Below are 21,196 nucleotides of genomic sequence, written 5' to 3'. Positions count from 1 at the left end.
GAGATGAATGCACAGCTCTCGGTACGGTACTAGGTCGGGTAACTTTCATGCCTGTGACAGTAGTCATTGGTTTTATCTCGTCAGGCGAGTGTCCTCGCCAATGGTCGGCTTAACTGAGCCTCAAGGGTTTTCTTCCGTTGTTGATTAACACCACTGTGCCGTTTGAGTCGTTCTTCTTGGAGTTCGGCCCCAATGGTTTGAAGACCTCGTCGCTTAGTGAACACACGCTGTAGTAGCCGTCAGTTATCTGGCTGCAAGAGCCACCGACGATCAGCCTGTTGTTGTTGACATTGATGTTAGTCCATCGCGGTAGGTAGGTGATATCGCACAGTGCTACTTTGAGTTGACCCAATGTATGATCGATCGCGTGCGTCAGCTGAACGGCCTCACCGCTCGTTATTCCTGGGAGTGTTATGTACATGTTAGAGTATATATGCTCATTATATAATACTTTAAAAAGGTACAAACCAGGGTGTTTTTACCCTAAACTGGACATAGATTTCCCCACATTAAGATTGTGGTTGCTCCTGGGTTGTATTTCAACGCCCAGTTCATAGATGTGTTCAACCGGTATAAGCTTTCGGTGACTAACGTCAAGGCAGTCCATGCTTTGCTCAACAACCAGATGCAGTTCTGGCAGAATCAATTCAACTTCGCCGTGTGTTGCGCTTACAACGAGGTGTGGTGTGACATTAACTGACACTCGGCGTGGACCGCTGAGTAAGTCTGTGTTCATGTTTCATGTGTACTACCAGGTCAGGCGTATCCTCATAGAGATCAGCGCCCGCTCCCACAGGACAAAGCATGGGACGCAGTAAACAACCAGTACGATCGGCGTGCTTACGGAACGGATTTGTGGTGAATTCGGAATCGACCCTAAAACAGATTGGCGTATACCAGGAGGCGTGAACCACAGGTTGGGTATTCCGTACAGTTGTGGGCTCTCCGTAAAAGCATTATGAAAGATATAATGACAAACTATATGAAGCACAATTTTTCTTCCATACATTTATCCAACATTGTTCCTAAACCCATACTCATTGGGTCAAGACCGGTGAAAGAAGCCAGCGATGATCTACTGAAACGAGGTTTACTTCGCCAGAATTTACTCTGTCGAGTAACGAATGGCGGGATGATCGTATGGACTTTAAAGGTAACGTTGGTTTCACCATAAAAAAGGTCGAGCAACCCCCAAACGTTGAAGACAATTGGAAAATATTTATGCTGGACATGTCGAGAGGGTTCACTCGTGCCGGCAACGAACGCTTGAACGACTCGATTCTAACGTACGTGTGGTTGTTGTTGGGTGCGCAGACGCAAACGCGTTCCAACATCCTCGGTAAGGGGACTGCTTACGACGCTCAGAAACAGTTCGTTGTTAACGTTGAGGATGCTATTAATTCTCCAGTTGATCTCCCGAGCGCAATCAAACGTTACCAAGACGTGTTGGAATACGCCAGGTCGAAAGTCGACTACGTCTTCGACGTGGGGCTGTACATGGCTCCGAGCGATATGCAACTGAGAGTAAAAAAAGTGGTGGGCTACAACAACGAAATAGTCATAGCCACGGCAGACCAAAAGTTGGGCGTCAATCCCGATGTTAACACCCCCACATACCACCACCCACGACCGGTGAAACGGGTATAGTCGCTCCATCCCCGGAGTCCAGGGTTCAACACACACACACACAGCCCCAACCCCACACGTTCAGGCGTCCAATCAGCAGCACATCGATCGTAAAACAGCCCTGGTGGTTGGTGGGGTAGCTTTGGGTCTCATTTGGTTAAAAATTCCTTAGCCGCTACGTACACCAAACCCGCCACGGCGACGATGGCTGCCCACAGGTTTTGACTGAGCCACATGGCAGTTTTAGCCAGAGCGCTCAGCAGCCACGAGACGATGCTACCCAGGATGCCGGGCAGGGCTTCGGTGGCCTTACCAGCCAGTTTAGCCAGGGCCTCCCCCTGAGGGATTTCAGGTGTTTTTACCCAGTCTCTGACGCCCCCACCACTTGGTGGTGTTGGTGGTGTGGGGTGTGGGGTATCCTGTCAAAGACAAGACTAGGGTTGATATGATGAAGCCCAATGCAGTCAGAATGCTGGCGATAGTAATCCCTTGCTCTCGGAAGAGGATTCACTACAAAAATAAGTTGGTTTCCGAACACTGAAACTGAGAGGAACGGCATGGAAACCACCATTTCCAGTTGGTTTCCATGTAGTTTCCTAAAGTTTCAGTGTGGTTTCCATGAAAACTGAAACTGAATTTTGCACCATTTCCGGATGGTTTCCAGTGCGTTTCATTACCCACCTCCTCCAAGCAGTATCCAGCTGGTTTCCATGTTTTAATTTACTGTAGGTTTCAACCTGGTTTCCATGTTTTAGTTTATTGTAGGTTTCAACCTGGTTTCCATTTTACGTTTACTGTAGGTTTCAACCTGGTTTCCATTTTTAGTTTATTGTAGGTTTCAACCTGGTTTCCATTTTAGTTTATTGTTTTCAACCTGGTTTCCATTTTTAGTTTATTGTAGGTTTCAACCTGGTTTCCATGGTTTTGTTTAATGTTGGTTTCAACCTAGTTTCCAGGTCATAACTTTCATAATACTTTACCCACTCCTCCATTTAAGCTCCTGCTGCTTTCCATGTGTTTAGAATATTGTTGTTTCAAACCTGGTTTCTATGAAACTGAATGCTGGCTATTTACCTGCTCCCCCAGGTGTTTCATGTATCAGATAGCAAATCAGGTATTTTATACAATTGAATAATGGTAAAACCTTTAAGATGACAAATAACAGAATAGAACACAAATGAATGAAAAGTTTATTAACAGTCAAAACTCTTTGATTGTGAACATGGTTAATTAATTATGTATCTAGCTACATGTACATAACATATGCATCAGGGACATAAGAGTAAGTGAGTATAGTTTTACTCCGCTTTTAGCAATATTCAAGCAACATCACAGCATGGGACATCAGAAATGCGTCTCAGGAATCAAAATCAGCAGTGGTGTTCAGCTGGTCTTCTTCTGCTGAACTTTTCACTGCCCAACTGGGCATGTCCAGTGGCAGATCAGCGTGTTGGACTTGTGTTGGATGTCTTCCCCACATCTTCATATTTTTTCGGCCCCTTGCAGTAGCCTTGAACAACCGCTGGTAGTCCAATTGTCGCTTATATGAACAAAGTTTCTTGCTTTCCCACCAGAAAGCAGTTGACAAGAGAAGATTTTCATCCTCTTCGTCTGACACCATGCGTGATGTCAGCTCTTTCCTCAAGAGAGGAAGAACTTTCTCCTTCTTCTTCTCCGGCCAGTCTATGGTTGCAATGGCCTTCAGCCTGCTTTCCAGTTTCTGAAATTTAGAAAACGATAAACAATCAGTACAAACAAGCATTCGTCAACAATATCCGTAGCTAGAAAAAAGAAAAAACACCCAATATTGCTGTAGGAAAACTAAATTGAAACTACTGTTGTATAAGCAAGTAGTAATAAGAAATCTAACTAATCACCTGAAATGACCTGTAAAGGGGCAAAGATTTCAATCACAGTACAACTTAATGAAATTTGAAAGAGTACAGACACAAGTGAGAGAAGGACATATTTCCTTAGCTTGGGTTGGACATTTCATGACTGATTCTCTTTCAATAAATTATAAATGTGACTTATGGGAAACTGACATTGAATCAATAATATACCTTATGAATGCTCACTAAATTTATGAAATACTGGTCACTGTCGTTGCCTACTTATCTGCAAAATGTTCCTGTGAAAGCCATCTTATCTTCTGAATGTTGCATAAATCATGTTTAGATATTATGTGTATAGAACTATGAATTACCCATTATTGTGTCAAAGGAAGCATATTTTCTTACACAGTTGTTTTTGGTCTGAACATTTCACCTTGAACACATCAATTAACAATTATTTATTAACACCACCACACTTGTTAGAAACTGCAAATACAATAATGTGAGATATAAGATTGAGGGGAACTCCCATTCAGTTTCTAGTCGACTAGAATGACCCCACATTTAAAACAAAACTATACACTGGTGCTTTACTATTTAAAACTTATTAAAAAATGTTCATTTTGAAATTTCTTTTGAATGTCACAGTACAATACAAGAAATTACATTAACTTCCAATTGTGTCCAATCAAATTTATGTTAAAACTTTAACCTGTGTAAGATTAGAATTTAGAATGATTAGATATTCTGTACTTACTGATCTGACCCTTTTGCTGTTCTTAGCAGACAACCTGTGGGCCTCTGCCTTTCCACTTTGTTGTCTTCTCAGGTCATCCCTCTTGTTGGTCCACACCCACCAAAAAGCTTCTGAAAGGAGATATGTATAAGTAGAAAGTATTTCCATTTGGATGTTAAAAAATAGTAGCTGTTTTTATGCATTTTCCCGATTTATAGGATTTACATTTTTTTAAACATGGTTTAGCATTGTGAGTACTAGTGAAGACTGGATAAAATAACTTTATTTCACAATTGCATTTTAAAGAAACAATAATATTTGAAATTATATTACTGAAATAATATGGCTGTGCATTGCAAATTCTGTAGGGAGGATTACAAAATGACATGAATGTAGTGCTAATACAAATATGAAAAGATGTTCACCTTCAACATGGCCATAACTTTGTTGTAATTTCTTTTCATGTACACAGAATTGTTTATACTGAAGGATTTGAGTTACCTGTTGTAGGTCAAAATCAGTTGGTCATCGGTCGTCGCCTTCTTCAATTTTTCCACCACTGCCCTAATGGATTGCTGGAAATGTAGAAATTAATCGATTAAGAAAACAATAAGGCAAAAACAGAAGAATAAATATCAGTAGAATACAATAATATGAAAAGAAACCAGATATGAATAATTCATATATTATTTTAAATTGACAATGTATAAGTGTATCCCTATTAATAACAACTTTATTATTAAACTTTCTATGCAAACTTTTCTGTGCATCACAATCCACATCTCTTCAGATAAAATTCTTGACATAAGTGTAAAATTGTTTACATCAAATAATATAGTTAAATTACATAATACATTAATAATATCTTACTTAGTTTGAAAACCCTTTTCCAAATCAGTTTAAAAAATATTGAATTGATAATGTATCCACTCAACACCAATATAGTATCATATATATATATACATATATATATATATATGTACAGGTATACAGGCATATATATATATATATGAAATTGTAACTAACAAGACATAGAAATTTTGTATGGAAGTGTTTGATTGTTATTAAACAATCTGTAACCATGCACCAAATTTGGCCAAAGAATTCCTATAAATACAAAATGACTGGCTATCCCCACCTGTACTGGTTCAAATATCAAAAGCAATTTTCAATAACAAACTTTAAACGAATTTCCAAACACTGGTTTTCTTACATAAAGAAAATATTCGTATTTATTAAATCTAAATACGTTTGGAAGTGATCTTGAGTCTTTACAACGTGTCAGTAATATAGCTGGATATGTATGTGGTCTATATATTTATTTCAAACATAATATTTCATTATGAATGAGTTCTTGAGTTGACGGGGCACTGGGTAATAATAATCCCCTTGCCAAAATGTCCACACGCATTTGCTTGTCGAGTTCCATCAAGTCATCATAATATTTATTGTCCTAGTTATTTATTACGATAAACGAATAACATTCTATTGGGAAATGTAATATCAAGAAACTTTCACTGTACCTGATAAGGTCGTGGGACGTTCTGTTTCTCTCTCCGTGATCGACGACTGCTGCTGAATTCCAGTTCGCGTACACGAACCTCCAAAGCTTCTAGAGACACTCTCGATAACATTTTCTCGATTTAGATAATACGTACAAGCGTAGGAATAATCCATTGTGTTGAGTTTCTTATATAGCATATCGTATAAACGGGTGCCACAGATTAGGGCTACTTTCAAAACAACTCCTGAGATCAAGAGACAAAATGGCGGCAATATTGAGGGTTACAAACGGGATTAGGGGCATTGTGGGTAATAACAAATACGTAATCCTTTTTCGATTGGCAGGTATGAAAACATTATCTAGACCCAATTTGGTTGTGATTTCAAGACAAAAGTTGAAATTGACCACTTTGGCACATAAATCGTTGTTTTGATGAAATCTCACGAGTTCGCGTGCCCACCGACTCATTATTTCCGGTTTCGTCTGTCAACACATGGTTTCGTCTGTCAACACATGATCAGGTAAGTTCCCATTGTTTTTACAGCTATTTCAATTTGATAATAGGAGCCCCTAAGACGAGACAAGCCCAAGGAAGCCGACAAACGAATCCCGACACTCAATTGACCTGACACTGATTATTTGTCAAGTTCTCAGTGTTAAAGCATACTAGCTATAAACGCTTTTACTGGTAAATGTTACTCACTTTAAACCCTCAACTACCTCAATTCATAGTAAATCTTTGATATTCTGGTTATTGAGAAATCCCATCATGTAAGTACCAGATGACGATTGTTTAAATGACATTATTGTTACCATCCCAAATACTCTTTCTCATATTCCAAAGCAAACGTTATTTTTTTACGTTTATGATTCGGCATTACTACAGTAGTATTCATCGTAGAATACCATTCATCCATATACATGTATATTAGATAAAATGTGACTTAGAATATTAACTCAATTATTATGATAATTATTATGAAAAATACATATTTAGTGTTTGTTTTTTCAATGTTAGATATACCATAAAGTTGTACATTATTTCTAAAGACATTAATGATGTTTCACAGAAGTACAAAGTCTTCTGCATACATTCCCCATACAATATGGGGAACATAGAGTAGGAGTCATAGTCTGGTGACATCATGGTGTTATGTAAATACAAATTCTAACAGTATAGTGATTTGGTGTCCCGAAAGGATCAGTTCTTTATAAACACTCAGCATCTTGGTTCGACAACAACAGCATCAGTTCATAGGTAAATAGAAAGTTTGACTAATGTACCTTTATATGCTGAGTCAATTCACCTTTCAAAATTTTATTCTTGCATATCATTGTTTTATTATGTCATTTCAGATAAAGCAAGTGCCCCATCCTTGATTGACCAAAACAAAGAGGAGGTGTGCATTGATACTATCTTTTGTTTTGCATATGTTTCAAATGTTATAATTCAGGATATGATATTTACATGTTACTTTATATACATTGAAACCCCGATAAGTAAACTACTGATGAATGGCAACCCTGGTTAAGTAAACCTTTTTCTCAATAACCTTCATTATTTCATGATGGATAAGTAAAAACGAATAAGTGGCAAGTCTGTTTAGTAAACCTTTCTCTCTCAACAATCCCTTCGGACAATTTACAACAGAAATGTGACAATACTCGGACCAGTCCTTGTGGATACACTCAGCAGCAATTACCATGTATCACCTGGCATCAACCACTTCGTTGTTAACGAGCCGACTAATTAGTCTCTTCCTGTATGTTGTTTATTGTCATAATTAATCCAAATCGGTGTCAAATCTGCCATACACTGGATATGGTGGATCTGAGTAGAGGGGCAAGTTCCAACAGAGTGCCACCATTGATCACAAAATTGTGCAGTATGGTTGTCACAATCTGATGGAACAACAGTGTTGACAGGATTCCCTATGCTAGCAAAGGAGAAAAGGTATGAAAACCAACCAGACATGTATCAAGGCCGTTTAAACATCTAATTTCGTTCATTCAAGGCCTTCTTTTAGTTGATTCATTCTCCGTGTGAAACTATTAGTGTAACCCTATAGTGAAACGACAGTGTGATGCTGATTCAAATGTGTGATATCATAACAGGTGATATTACATGTACTTGTATATGAAATGTTTTTTAATGATGAGTGTTGTTAAAAAATGAATCAAATTTGTATATATCTATTTATTTTATTTTATTTTGATCTGCAGATAATTTATTGAATGGTCCAGGTGAAGGGGTCAGGTTGTCGTGATACAATGGGGATACGATGTCTATTTACTTTACTTGGAAATGTGATACAACTTGCTTGAATGGATAAGTGGCAATACGGATAAGGAGCAACTTTTGCCATGGTCCCTTGGAGTTTTACTTATTCGGGTTTCACTGTATTGTAAATAATGCTCAGGTATATTAATTTTAGACATGATTAACTCTACAAGTCAAGTAAATCAAATGCTCAAATAAGCCATATGTGTGCAATATTTCTATCTGTGTGGTAGAAACGTTCTTGTGAATACAAGGAGAAATTTCTACTTTCTGTAATGTGTATTAATATTTTATAATTTTCTGACCACATTGAACAAATTTTGTATTGTTTCAGGTTCCAGATCTGGTGTTCTGTCCAACCATGTTGTTCAACAATGAATTTTACACCTAGGATGGATATGGGCAGTGCAGCACCCTGACATTATCATGGACTGATGACAGATCCAACATATCAGCATCAAGTTACCGCTCAGGAAAGATAAAATACTTCCTGAAACACACAATTGAGACAACCGGGGAAACTTTCACAGACCATATATTTGCTGTTGTCGAGTGGTACAAGTCATCGGACTCCAACCTCGGTTATTTGCCACCAACCTGAGTTTGGCAAAGCAGACAACTAAGCCCTGGACCTGCCTCATTCATCCCAATCCACAGAATCCAGTCTAAGTGTGCCTGGTGCACTGAGAGAGCTGGACAAAGGCCATATTTAATTGTTGTTCCTTTACCTCACCATTTGTATGTATAAATACAATGTTTTTGCGCAATCTTTTGTGTATGGTAGTGTAAATATGATACTACCTCATTTCTCTGTTGATAGTGAAAAAACAAAGAAGGGAAAGAAATGAAAGAAATGAAAACGTCTTTTGTATCATCAAGACACACCGCAATATCATGATATTAACCACCGAACGCCCTGCCCAGCCACCCCCACCCCACCCCCACCCCAATTCTCCCCATCAAAGCATAATCAGCTTAAATTATATTTGTAAATGACCTCATTATTCTACATAATAATGTAATATGATATTTGATATTGAAAGCAAACCTAAGTTTCAGGAATGGAAACCGACAGTGCCCACATAAGCATAAGTTTCTTGTTGGTTTCCATTTCCGACACTATAAGTTTACAGTGTCCATTCTATTAGGAAACTAGGTTACCCAGTTTCAGTGAATGGAAACCAACTGGACGCCAGGATGTTCAACTTCATGCTAGACCATTACAATTCTTAAGTTACTTGTTCAAAACAGTGCTCAGGAAACCAACATGAAACTACATTTTATGGTTTTCTGTTGGTTTCCATTCATGGAAATATCCAACTGCAAATTCCAGGAATGGAAACCAACAGGAAACCTATGACCTTAGTTTCTTGTTGGTTTCCATTTACGGAAATTCAAAAATCACAGAATCCAAAATGGAATCTAGTTGGAAACTCAGTTACTCAGTTTCAGTGAATGGAAACCAACTGGATTCCCCATTTACCCAGTATACGGTTGGTTTCCAGATTTCAGGAAACCAAGTCATTTTGTAGTGATTATGATTAAAATAAACATGGGGAATCAAATGATCTGTACATAAAAATACACACAATTATACTGCTGAATACAATGAATTTGACAGACTATTTTGCTACATGAATGTATAAAAATACACAGTATGATCAGTAAGCTAATACACTACCATAAAAATACATACATTGCCTTAAAAGTACATATATTTGAAGATGATCTTTTAGACAGATGTACATTCCGCTATTTGTGATTTTTTACCAATGACTCTTGTCCTGAGTACTGTAGTTTTTATGGCTTGAAGCCAGTATCACAGTATACATTTGCTATACATGTATATTGATAATTTTGAGCATGATAACCCTGGTGATATTAGAATAGATCTGATACATGTTAATAATCATATAATTTGATATCAGCAATTATTCAGCAGTTAACCAGTTTGAGTAAATGCTGCAATGGAGTCTTTTGCATTACTTTATTATACTTTAGGGCTGTGCATACAAACATAGTTCAACACATAATCAGTGATTTGACTTTGAATTTTGGAGAATTACAGTGCTCTGAATTTGTTGACCAGTGTGTATCTAGAAACTGTGTCTTTTTATAGACATCTGGGTATTGTGTTAACACCTATAGTTATTTGGACTAAAGCACTAACTACTCTTGGTCTACAGAGTGAAAAGGCTATTATGACTTTGTACAGATATTAAAAGAACGTTGAAAATATACCATGTCCAGATTTATTTAAGATATTTGATGGCATGATTTTTTCTATAGTGTGTTATGGTGCAGAAGTATATGGCACCTCATTATTATTGAACTATTGAAGATGTTCAGTATAAAATGTGTAAATGGTTTCTCAAGATGTGGGAAATGTGAAGATATTTATTCTCCTTTTTAAACCATGATTATTTAACAACCTACAACTATCATGGTGTTGTTCTATCAACAGTTTATCTGATTCCTTCTATCTATATTCCATAATGTGTCCCTTTTCCTATTACTTAAAACAAACTGTAGCTGTATCTGGAGTTGGAGTGGGATGGGTAATGGGGTACATTGAGTTATATTTTTATCATAGTCATCAGATTTTAAATATCCAGTAGATAACAGGCATCACGCAGACGTTTTAATACCATGATCACGCAAGATCATTATGCCTATTGCATCACCATGATCAACGCCGTGCAAAATTGAAGAGTAGAAATGGATGCTATTTTGAAATGATATATGCAAAATGAGTAAAAATAATAAATATATTCTTCTTTATTATTATTCCCTTTTTGAAAGCACGTACATTGTCAAAAATAGATGGTTGAACTAATCAGTTATGTGTTACACATGTATTAGATCTATTTATTATTAATTACATAATGTGGTAAACAACAATTTTCTAGTTACTATTACTGGGTGTTAATATTAATTCCATGGCTATTAGCTTTGCACCTTAATAAGGCTGGTATATTCTATGTATTGAAAAGGTGCTTGACGCTGGAGGATACAATTAAATCACTCCCATAACGGAAACCCATCATAATGAAGTAAATGTTCCTGACAAAATGTACAAGAGTTCCATCACTTGTTATCTGATCTTCTCGAAATTGCGAATATGTGCGAGTATCGTTGACACCCATCAGCTACGTTTAAGTGAAGGTGAATGTTTATGGAAGTCAACTTCTGTAATATGAGGAACTTATTCATCTTATGTGTATGTCATTCAGTTAGCTCCGGAAGAACTAACAATATACTCCAAATAGAAATGTTTCTCATATGACAGAAGTCGACACCCATAAATTTTCACCTTCATGTGTAGCAGTTCTAATTCTCATTCAAAGACTTTCTACGTAAAAATGAATTACATTCATCATTTTTGTCTCTACAGCTGCCAGTGCACAGGCAGCACAGAGTGGACAAAGTAAGTATTTTTCTCACAAATAATTTCTTTTATAGCATCTCTACTTTTCAAAATGCCCACAGGTTCAAGTAATTTCAAACATTCATATCACTCTCCCGGATCCCTTAATTTCTATGCTAATGTGCCCAGGCTTTATCTTGTTTTCGCAATTTTTTTTCAAAGATTATTAAGATTTAGTTTGCCAAAAAGCACACAATGAGACGAAACTAAAACTGATTTTCATCGAATACCCTTTTCTCACAATTATCTTTGTGTGGATGATCAGATGAGTAAATGTATCTGCATCACACTTTTGTATACCTTGATGAATCGATTGACAAGCGCGAAGTTTCCGAATATATATAGGTTTGATACCAACAAATAATCCGATTTAAATTTATATGGAGCCCCAGAGAGATGAGAGAAACATACGGTTCAGGGCCTGTGAGACTACACATCTATCTGCAGATCATGAAATAGAACTGCAATATTTCATCTTCGAGTTCCTAAATGTAACACATTGGTACTGGGGAATAGCATATTTTAGATTAATCACCTTTGGCACAAAACACAAGTGTCTTAACTACCCATAGTTGATTAACTGTCTTCCTTTCATCACTCAACTCCTTCTTATTGAACGTCTCAAGAATAATCTTGTGGCTCTTCAGCATTCGATTACGACTGCACCGTTATTGTGTGGGGCCTTTTCTGCTTCCTTATTTCTCTTTTAATGAGTTTATGTCATACTTTTCTGACTTAGTTAGAGGCTAAGTGATGGTAGCAGCTGTTCCTTGTTCTCAGCCTAACTGTCAATATTTTGTTCTTTTTCTGTTACAAAGTTCACAGGAAGATGTTAATACCCATATGTCATTCGAACATAAATGTCTTTCTATAACTGTGGCTCGGTAATAACACTTTTACGAAACCTGCAAGGACCATTTGGATAGGGGTGATATTGCCATCGGCGTACTTGCCCATCAACGTCCTGCTTGCTTGAAATATGCACGGGCTACATTATACCATTATGTACAGTATGTAGCTATCATTAAAGTTATGACTTGTCTTCCGGTGATCTAAAACCATTTGTGTTTTGCAGGTAACATTGTGATAAACATCACCAATGGTAACCCAATCCATGTCCCAGAAGGGGACACGGCTCAGATAACTGCACGTTGCAAGTCTGTTCCCGATGCAGATAACACTACATTGATCAGGAACGATGTACCCGTGACATCAATGGTGAACTGCACATGCAAAGAGGTAGCTCGTAATTGTACATTCACTCTCCAAGGTGTCACACGAAGCCAGTCCGGGACATACCAGATCTACGTCAGCAATGCGCGAGGAGAAATGAAGAGTACCGCCACCAAGGTTGATGTTATGTGTAAGTATATGTGTGTTTTTGTGCGTGCATCCGTGCGTGTATTTTGTATACATGTTATAGTACCGTACACGCGTACGTTAGCTGAAATGAATGTTGTCTACTTGTTCTTGATTCAATACATCCAGTGCACATTCAACTCCTGGATAAGACTTTTTTTGTAGATTGCTTACTATAATAGATTATGCGGTTTTCGTAAATACGACGCCACATCATTTACCTGAGATCATCAATGAATCAGCAGAATTCTGAATTCGCTTAATCCCATGTTGTCTTGACAACAATGGCATGGTGTTGACGTGCGATATTGCCCTGAAATGTTTGGTTACTTGTGTTGCATCATTAGCTTTATTCTTCTTTAAGATACATTCAGATACATCCTGTCATGTTTGCTGGTCCCATTTCACACTCGTGTTTTCCTCGCTACTCGCTCCCGAGACTACCCCAGGAGTCCAACTTCCGTGCTATTATGAAAAAAGAAATATAAGTAAACGCTATGTCCAACAACTGCGTGAGTGGCACTTAACTCTGACAATGCCCAAGGACTACCTGTTGCCTTGCATTCCCGAATGGCATCTCATCAATCTGAACACGTTCGCGATGTATGCAGCACCAACCACAAGTACAAGGGTTTATTCTCACACTGATCAACAGAAATAAAGTATTGTCTTGGAAGTGATTGAAAAATGTGGGCGTCTTTGTGTGTCGCATGAGTGAACATGACACATGTTATATATACGTCAGTCATATGCTTGGTATTTTGCAAAGATAAAATAAATGACTGACTGACTGAGTTTGGTTTTACGCCGCTTTTAGCAATATTCTAGCAACATCACGGCGGGGGACACCAGAAATTGGCTTCACACATTGTACCAATGTGGGGATTCGAGCCCGGGTCTTCGGCTCGAATGTACACGTCGTAATTCCAAGGGACACAAGTAATATGTATGACATCATGGAGTAGCGTTTTCGCAGGATTCCATATGTCCGTTGATCCACATAAAGAGAACATATCCCAATCAAATGCAGCCGACATAGAAACGTGTGCGATGTCACGTGTATTAATGAAATACCCATACTGTAAAATATATATGACAGTTTGGGATATTATAACTTATGTTCATTTTACAACTGGTCACGTAAGTTTGTTTCCGGTGCCCCACATATGCGTGACGTCTCATTGGTTAGCTGAGATTGCACACGTGTCAATTATTTTCATGATGTCTAAGGTTCTATAAAACAATTTGGAAACTAAAAAGAAATCAGTCAATCAACATATTAACAGCTACTCCTTGAACAATAATTGTTGTTTTTAAGTGATCACCTTTACCAAATATGGGCGTCTTCCGTCTGCACTGGAAAACGTCAATTATTGATTAATCATTTGGTCGATGTGTAACTCAACTGATCTTACCTATCTTACAGCGCTGCCTTGTGAATAGCATATAACGTGTAATACCTTCAACCCATCAAACCACCCACGAAGATCACTGTTAAAATTGATCAGGGTTAAAATTGATCTTCAGCACTTGATTGATGCATGTCATCGTATCCCAGCTGCGTAAATCGCTGCTGATGCAGTTGATCACTGCATTGTCTGTTCCAGACTCGATTATTTACAGACTGCCGCCATATAGCTGGACTATTGCTGAGTGAAGCGGATGTTGCTTTTGCGGTACTTCTACATGTGAACTAGGGTTAAACTTTATGAATAACAAGTTATTATATTTCGTGAGAGCGATGTTTCGATACAGATTCTTCTACCGTTGTCACTCCTGCTTGACAGTGTTATGTCAGTGGAGGTCACAAACATAACATGAATATTGTTCGACATATTCTTGTTCAGTTTACATCCGATAGTAACACAATACACTCATGCAGTGACAAAATGGAAATCCTGTAAATAAAACTCTGTGTGTGTGTGTGTGTGTGTGTTAGTGTGTTAGTGTGTGTTAGTGTGTGTGTGTGTGTGTGTGTGTGTGTGTGTGTGTGTGTGTGTGTGTGTGTGTGCGCGCACGCACAAAATGTCCAAAATGGCACAGGTGTTCAGTCATAAATATCAGATAGATAAAAAAAACAGAATGCCTTTAGATAAATAAAAAAAGAATGTCTTGTCTTCTAGCGTTGATATTATGATTGTACCGTTTTGTTAACATGTTTTTCAATCCAATTTGACAGTTATTACCAACATCAGTGTGTTTTCTGATGAAAAAACATATCGACCAAACACACCTAAAAAGATAGACAGGATAAAAGGTTCCGAATGATATCCGTGAAAATAAAAATGCACGTGCAGATCGTGACAACCCTACCAATGAAAGCGAGTCCCAAACTCGCCTGAAATATTTCCTGTGTTGACACAATCGCCGTACCACGACTTACGAGAGATGAGGAGGGACCAATCCTTGGGACGATTGCAAGTTAGCCAGACTGCACGGAGGATAGCCAATCATTTTAAGAAACTTGTGGGGTGGTCAATGCATATTGGTGTGGGGTGCAATCGGTCTGAACCAGAGAGTAGGCCCCTGAATCTCGGTCAAGGGAAATGACGTGACAACTGTTCGCTATACTGACCAAGTCATAAGACCCACGTTGTACCACATTTTGGACACTACAGAAATCACATCTTCCAGCAACACAACACAGGTGCCCACACTGCTACACTGGACTTCCTAAGACAACATGGCATCCAAACCCTGCAACCAGTCCGGATTAAGGTCCAATACAACACTTTTGGGACGAGATTCAAAGGGGAGGCTTAATGACCTGCAACCAAGGCCGACAACTGTGGCTGGACTCGATCAGGCATTTCGCAGAGTATGGACCCAAGTGCATATTTTCTTTTTCTTTTTGCAGTTCAGTCTACATCACGCCTAACCAATTACTGGACCAGGATTGACGAGTTACGCTTCACATTGCGCTTTGCCGATGGATTGGTACAGGTGTGACGTAGGAGGGGAGAACTTCAAACTAGCAAACGCCACGCACAGCGTTGTATGCGGAAGGGTAATGGAGGGGGCAGGGTAATGACTTTGTGCCAACGGTCGCCCTCAGTTGGTCTTGGTCCAGGGGAACCCTATTGACATTCAGTTTTGAAACCCCCAGCCCTTCTGCCATCCATGCAAAACATCACAACGCTACGCATTTATGACGCGCAACTTACAAGACGCGGGCGATGATGTCATAGACTGGCCTTCCCATTTCCCAGACTTGAACTCGATCGAGTACATTGGGATGAGCCGAGTGGACCAGCGAAGCAGCAGATGAATCCACCTAGACCTTGTTAGAACTTGATCAATGGCAATCACTTCCAATCAGTGTGTTCCGACAGGTTCTGTAGTCCATGAGGCGACGGAGGTTACGCTAATGATTTCTTTTGATCTGACACGTTGGGGTGTCTTTTCTTTAAAAAATAAATCCACTCACTACTTCTATTGTGGGATCAGATTTAACGAAAGAATAGTTTTCATTTTGGCAAAGAATATTTTGCTCATGGTTTTAGTTGCAGTATTATATATATTTTCGTTGTTATACACGACAAGATTTAGAAGAGGTCATATGGTTCCCAGTGCAGTGTGCACACCAAACGGCATTCCGCACTCAGTGCTCTCATGTTTGTCATCCCCAGCAGTCACAAATCACAGGTTGCAAAGATGAAGATACAGGAGTTTGTCCGTTCAACCACACCTTCTTGGCAGTAAATCAACTCAGATCTGAGACTGACTGTTGTTCAAGTTCAAGTTGATCTTTGTAAATATTTTACTGGGAGCATGTTCTGTTACGAACAACGCCCTTACATTGTCAAGTTCATTGTCTTGAGAACTTAGGCAGTAACTCTCTCTCTGCGTGTGTGTGTTATTAATGTGTTTGGGGGTGGGGGCTGGGTGTGTGTGATGTTTGGGTGGTGGGGGTGGGGTGGTAGTTGTTCAGTCACCTTGTTAGTGGTTAGACTTCTTATTTCACACCCCTCCCCTGCCCTCCATGTAATTTCAGTGTTGAGCATTTCCCCTTTACCTTTGGATTTCATGATTTATGTGCACACCCATCCACACCCCTTTTCCAAAATCTTGGATCTGCCTCTGAGTAAGAGCTCACTGATGTCTTTAGATCAGACACTGTCAGTGGTGTAGTGTCTTCTTGTACCTGGGTGCTGGAGAGCGAAAAGGGGAATATTTAGCAGATTATTACTTCTAATGTACTCCATGAACACTGCATTGTAGAGTGCAATATCTTCCCTTCTTACGTGAAACATCCAAACCTAATGCATGAGCATGCAGCTTTGTTTGCAAGATACCACGTAGCTAGTATCCTCTGTTGATGACAAGGGACAAATTTGACTATCTGACTGCCACCAAGAATCTCTCAAACGGATAGGGTTCCAATAGGAGATTATGATTCTTGGCTACTCTTGAGGCAAAGTGAAGGGAAAACAGCCTTGAAGATCGGAAAGCATTTCTGCTGAAACATACCGATAAAGCACATGATAGGATCATGAGCGATCATCAAGTTTCCACACGTGACATTGTCTTTTCAGCAGGCAATCACTCTTGAGAGGGGATGGGGAACATAACAGGACATGAACATTACAAAAGGTTTGGCACAGTCGGTTCAAAGGCTGCTAATTCCGGATCTAAACCACCCTTTGGTCGTCATCCCTAGTGAAACTGTATTTCGTTTTGCTTCTGTTTTGTACCCATGGATACCAGACAGATAATTTTCCCCAACATCTGCAAAGTACAACAATTGTATCGTAAGAGACTCTTTGGCCTCATTTATAAAAGCTAAAGTGTCAAGTAATGTCAGGTATCCCTCTGCCTTCTCATTTTGTCATGGCTTACTTGATCATAGCCAATTTCGTACACAAATGGCCAACAACAAAATGTGTGAAGAACAATGTGTGTGCTTATTGGCATATGCTGTACATCGTGTACAAATCATCTGTACCATGTGAACCTCTCAACTCTTGGCATGGCTTGTGATGATGTGGACTAAAAGGTTCATAGGCATTTATACTCAGCAGCAAAAAAAACGTCGGTACGAATTAAAAATTAGATTGGTACTGTAATCACATCAATACAGAAATAGACATAATTAGCGGATCAAAAAGCATTTTTTAGTGTACAATATCTTGACACATCAGCAGAATTTCAAGACATTACGTGAACGTTTGCAGTTCATTCAGACTCTTGACTTTCAGTATCTAGTGTGACCACCACGAGCGGCAATAACTGCAGCACAGCGTGTATGCAGGGAGTGCACCAATCGATTGATGAAGGCCTTTGGCACCTGCAACCACACTCTGAGAAAGGCCTGGCGCAATAACTCGGCTGTGTTCGGCCTTGGTATGACATTATTGAGTCTCCTCTGAAACTTATCCCAAAGATGTTCAATTGGGTTCAAAATCAGGACAAGGGCTGGTCACTGCATAATGTTGACACGTTGTGCTGAAGGAAGTCCCGTGCAGCTCTGACAGTATGGGCCCCGGCGTTATCATGCTGGAACTTGTTGTTCCGGTGACGTGCGAAATGTGGTATGACGTGGAGTCTGAGGAAGCTTGGTCGATGTAGCGCACCGCTGTAATGCCGCCTCCTCTCCCTATACCAGGTTCTGGAACACCACAGGGCCCAAACTCTGGTTCAGGCCTATTCCACCCCATACCATGATGCTTGCACCTCCCCACATGAGTCTCTTTCCATAACACATTGGTCTTAGTAATGCTGGCCACGTCGTTTGCCATATTCTAGTTCTGCCATCTGCAGTTTATACGCAGTACTGACTCTGATCTGTGAACAGAACAGTCATCCATTGCCTGTGTCGCCAGTCTTGGTGTTGTAGGGCAAACTGTACGACGTTCACACCGACGACGAAGGATGAGGATAGGTCCACGGTAAGGTCTACGGCAATGGAGGTTCCCGCTGTTAAGACGTCGGCGTACTGTATCAGTACTGATTGGTCTTCCGTGTGTTCCCACTGTCTGGCGTGCTGTTTCGGATGCCTGCATGAAGGAATTCTGTACATCCTGTCGCACAACATGGCGGTCTTGTCGTCTTGTGGTTACCCTTGGTCTGCCAGTAGGGGGGCGATCATTAGTGGTGTTGGTGGCCCGGAAACGTTTTTGCAGCCTGTAGATGGTCCCAACTTTGACCTGGAAGCGATTGGCAAAGGCTTGTGCAGTGTGGCCAGCTTCAAGTTTTCCTAGCGCCTGGTTCCTCTGAGCTGTCGTGAGTCGCGGCATCCAGCTGACGTTGTAATGTGAATGTTTCAACCACGTTTGGGGTGCATTTTATAGGGCTGGTCCTTGTGAACAGCACGTGCAGCATGAGTTGCATGAAAAACATGGAGAACACCGTACCATCTCCGAGATCAGGTTGCGTTTTTTAGACCATTTCCTGGGATCTATTCTGTGTTTGGGAAGGCATGTCTTTGCTCAGGTAAAGTTGGAAATGTTGTCAAAAATATACAAGCAAAACATTAAATGAGTTTTCAGTTATCTGTTTCTGTGAAGGAAAATTCCAAACTGACGTTTCTTTTGCTGCCTAGTATACTACCGATCATAACAACCCCCTACTTGGTGTGGGAATGCCTGTCTCCTCCTGGGGTTACATGGTGTTCAGTTTGTTTCATTACATCTACAGGGCCCGTCAGGGGTAGCCTAGTGGTTAAAGCGTTGGCTCGTCACGCCGAAGACCAGGCTCGAATCCCATTTGGTACAATTTGTGCAGCCCATTTCTGGTGTCCCCGCCGTGATATTGCTGGAATATTGCTAAAAGCGGCGTAAAACCAAACTCAGTCAGTCAGTCAGTCATTACATCTACAACTTACTACGGTCACGTGTTTCATGCTTTAAGCACCAATGATGATACAATGCAATGTTTGCGTTTAAAAACATCTTAGTTTTTTCAGCTGGTGAAATCTGTAAATGTAAATACATAGAACACACTCTTGACCCTTCGAAGAAAAGTAACTGGTCTTATTGGTAGTTGAAGGATTGTATACTTTGGCTGCATGTGCACAGAAAATCAATATATTCTGAAAAGTGACACAAAGATCCCTCAGTCTTGACGTTAAGTCAGTTTAAAGTTACAGCGTCAAAGCGCAATACATAAAAGAATCGAAATAATGTACTGGGACGAAGGCACAGTAGAATGTTTATGTGTAAAGACATGATCTAATGACAGTCAGTGTTTTAGGTTGTGGGACAATATTTCAACCGTTATACATTGTACCTGTAGATTCAGTAAGGGACAGTAGTGTGCTATATTTAGACTTTTCCAGATTTAGACAGAATGATCTAGGAGTTGTTGCAAGGAGCCTTTTTCACAATCTATTGGCTCAGAGAGGAATGTAACAGGGGCGTAGGAACAGGGGGGGGGGGGGCTTACCTCCCCCCTACTTTTTTTCAAGACGAAACCATATCTACCTTACCATAACTACAATTTCATTTTGATTTTCAATACTTTCGATAAATTAGCGGCGTAAAACTAAACTCACTCAATTTTAAGTTGGATTACTGTTCCTGAGAGGTGAATATTAACATCATTGTCTCTAATGCTGAAATCACTGCTCTTGTATTACATTCATTCTGAATTTGTACTGCTATTCAATTTTGATACCTTATATTGCTTTATGATTGTGTTTGTGCGTGCGTGCGTGCATGCATACATACTATTGTTAAATTTAAAATGCCAGAGATACCTCTCCAAGAAACGGTGTACAGCCTGGTGAAAAATGCTGACACTCATTATTTAAATTATCAACTTGCTCTTATTGAAACGAGGGATAACTACTATCTTTTCTATACTGATGGCACAAGAGACGGAGGTCAGATGCCGCTGCTTCGAATGACTGCCCCCTATATCTTCTATTCTGACACTTTCTCTTGCTTTCATGCCACGAATTTTTTTACAGTTCTAACAAGCGATTGTAGTGGATAAGAATTGGTTCCTAATGACGTTTTGTGGCGGCAAACTGCAATAAGGGTCGTGATTGGTCCACATGAAGCACTTTACCTAATGCAGCCAGTCACATTACGGCAATGGATACCGTTCTCGTGCACGATATCTTTCAGACAAACTAGTGCTCAAAGGAAACTATACACCGCAGACTATAGCATAAAGATTCACAAATATAAGAAATGAAGTGATAAAAACATACTGAGCCATGTCACACACGTACAGACCCATCCTTTCCAAGAACAAACGGCGAAACAAATTAACGAATCTCCTAAACGTCGCCAAAATACCGCAGACTTTTTTCTGATGGAACACGAAATGCACGTGCACACTGATGCTATAAGACAGGAGACCTTATCAGTCGACATACAGTGTACCGGCAACTAAGAAAATATGGTCTTCGAGCACGTCGACCCTACCGCGGAGTGCATCTGACTCTTCAGTTGACATGGACCAGGAGAGTTTGACGTTGGCA

General features: G+C 39.7%; 1 protein-coding gene and 1 long non-coding RNA gene across 2 annotated transcripts in view; one reads left to right on the top strand and one right to left on the bottom strand.

The window, feature by feature from the left end:
* The window catches only part of LOC124292288 (titin-like), a 194,577-nt gene that overhangs the window by 99,322 nt on the left and 74,059 nt on the right, over positions 1-21,196 (top strand). Inside the window, exons 4-5 of the mRNA XM_046729354.1 lie at positions 11,377-11,409; positions 12,485-12,772. Coding sequence (XP_046585310.1) covers positions 11,377-11,409; positions 12,485-12,772 — 321 coding nt within the window. The remainder of the gene's footprint in view (positions 1-11,376; positions 11,410-12,484; positions 12,773-21,196) is intronic.
* Positions 3,294-4,733, bottom strand: LOC124292290. The gene is made up of 3 exons (XR_006902406.1): positions 4,699-4,733; positions 4,219-4,328; positions 3,294-3,346 (listed from the first exon to the last, which is right to left on the bottom strand). It is a non-coding gene; the product is annotated as an uncharacterized LOC124292290 (long non-coding RNA).

This window comes from Haliotis rubra, unplaced genomic scaffold (genome assembly GCF_003918875.1).
Source record: "Haliotis rubra isolate DU_JTF1 unplaced genomic scaffold, ASM391887v1 Scf511, whole genome shotgun sequence".
NCBI lineage: Eukaryota > Metazoa > Mollusca > Gastropoda > Lepetellida > Haliotidae > Haliotis > Haliotis rubra.
This window is presented reverse-complemented; position numbering and strand designations above follow the sequence as displayed.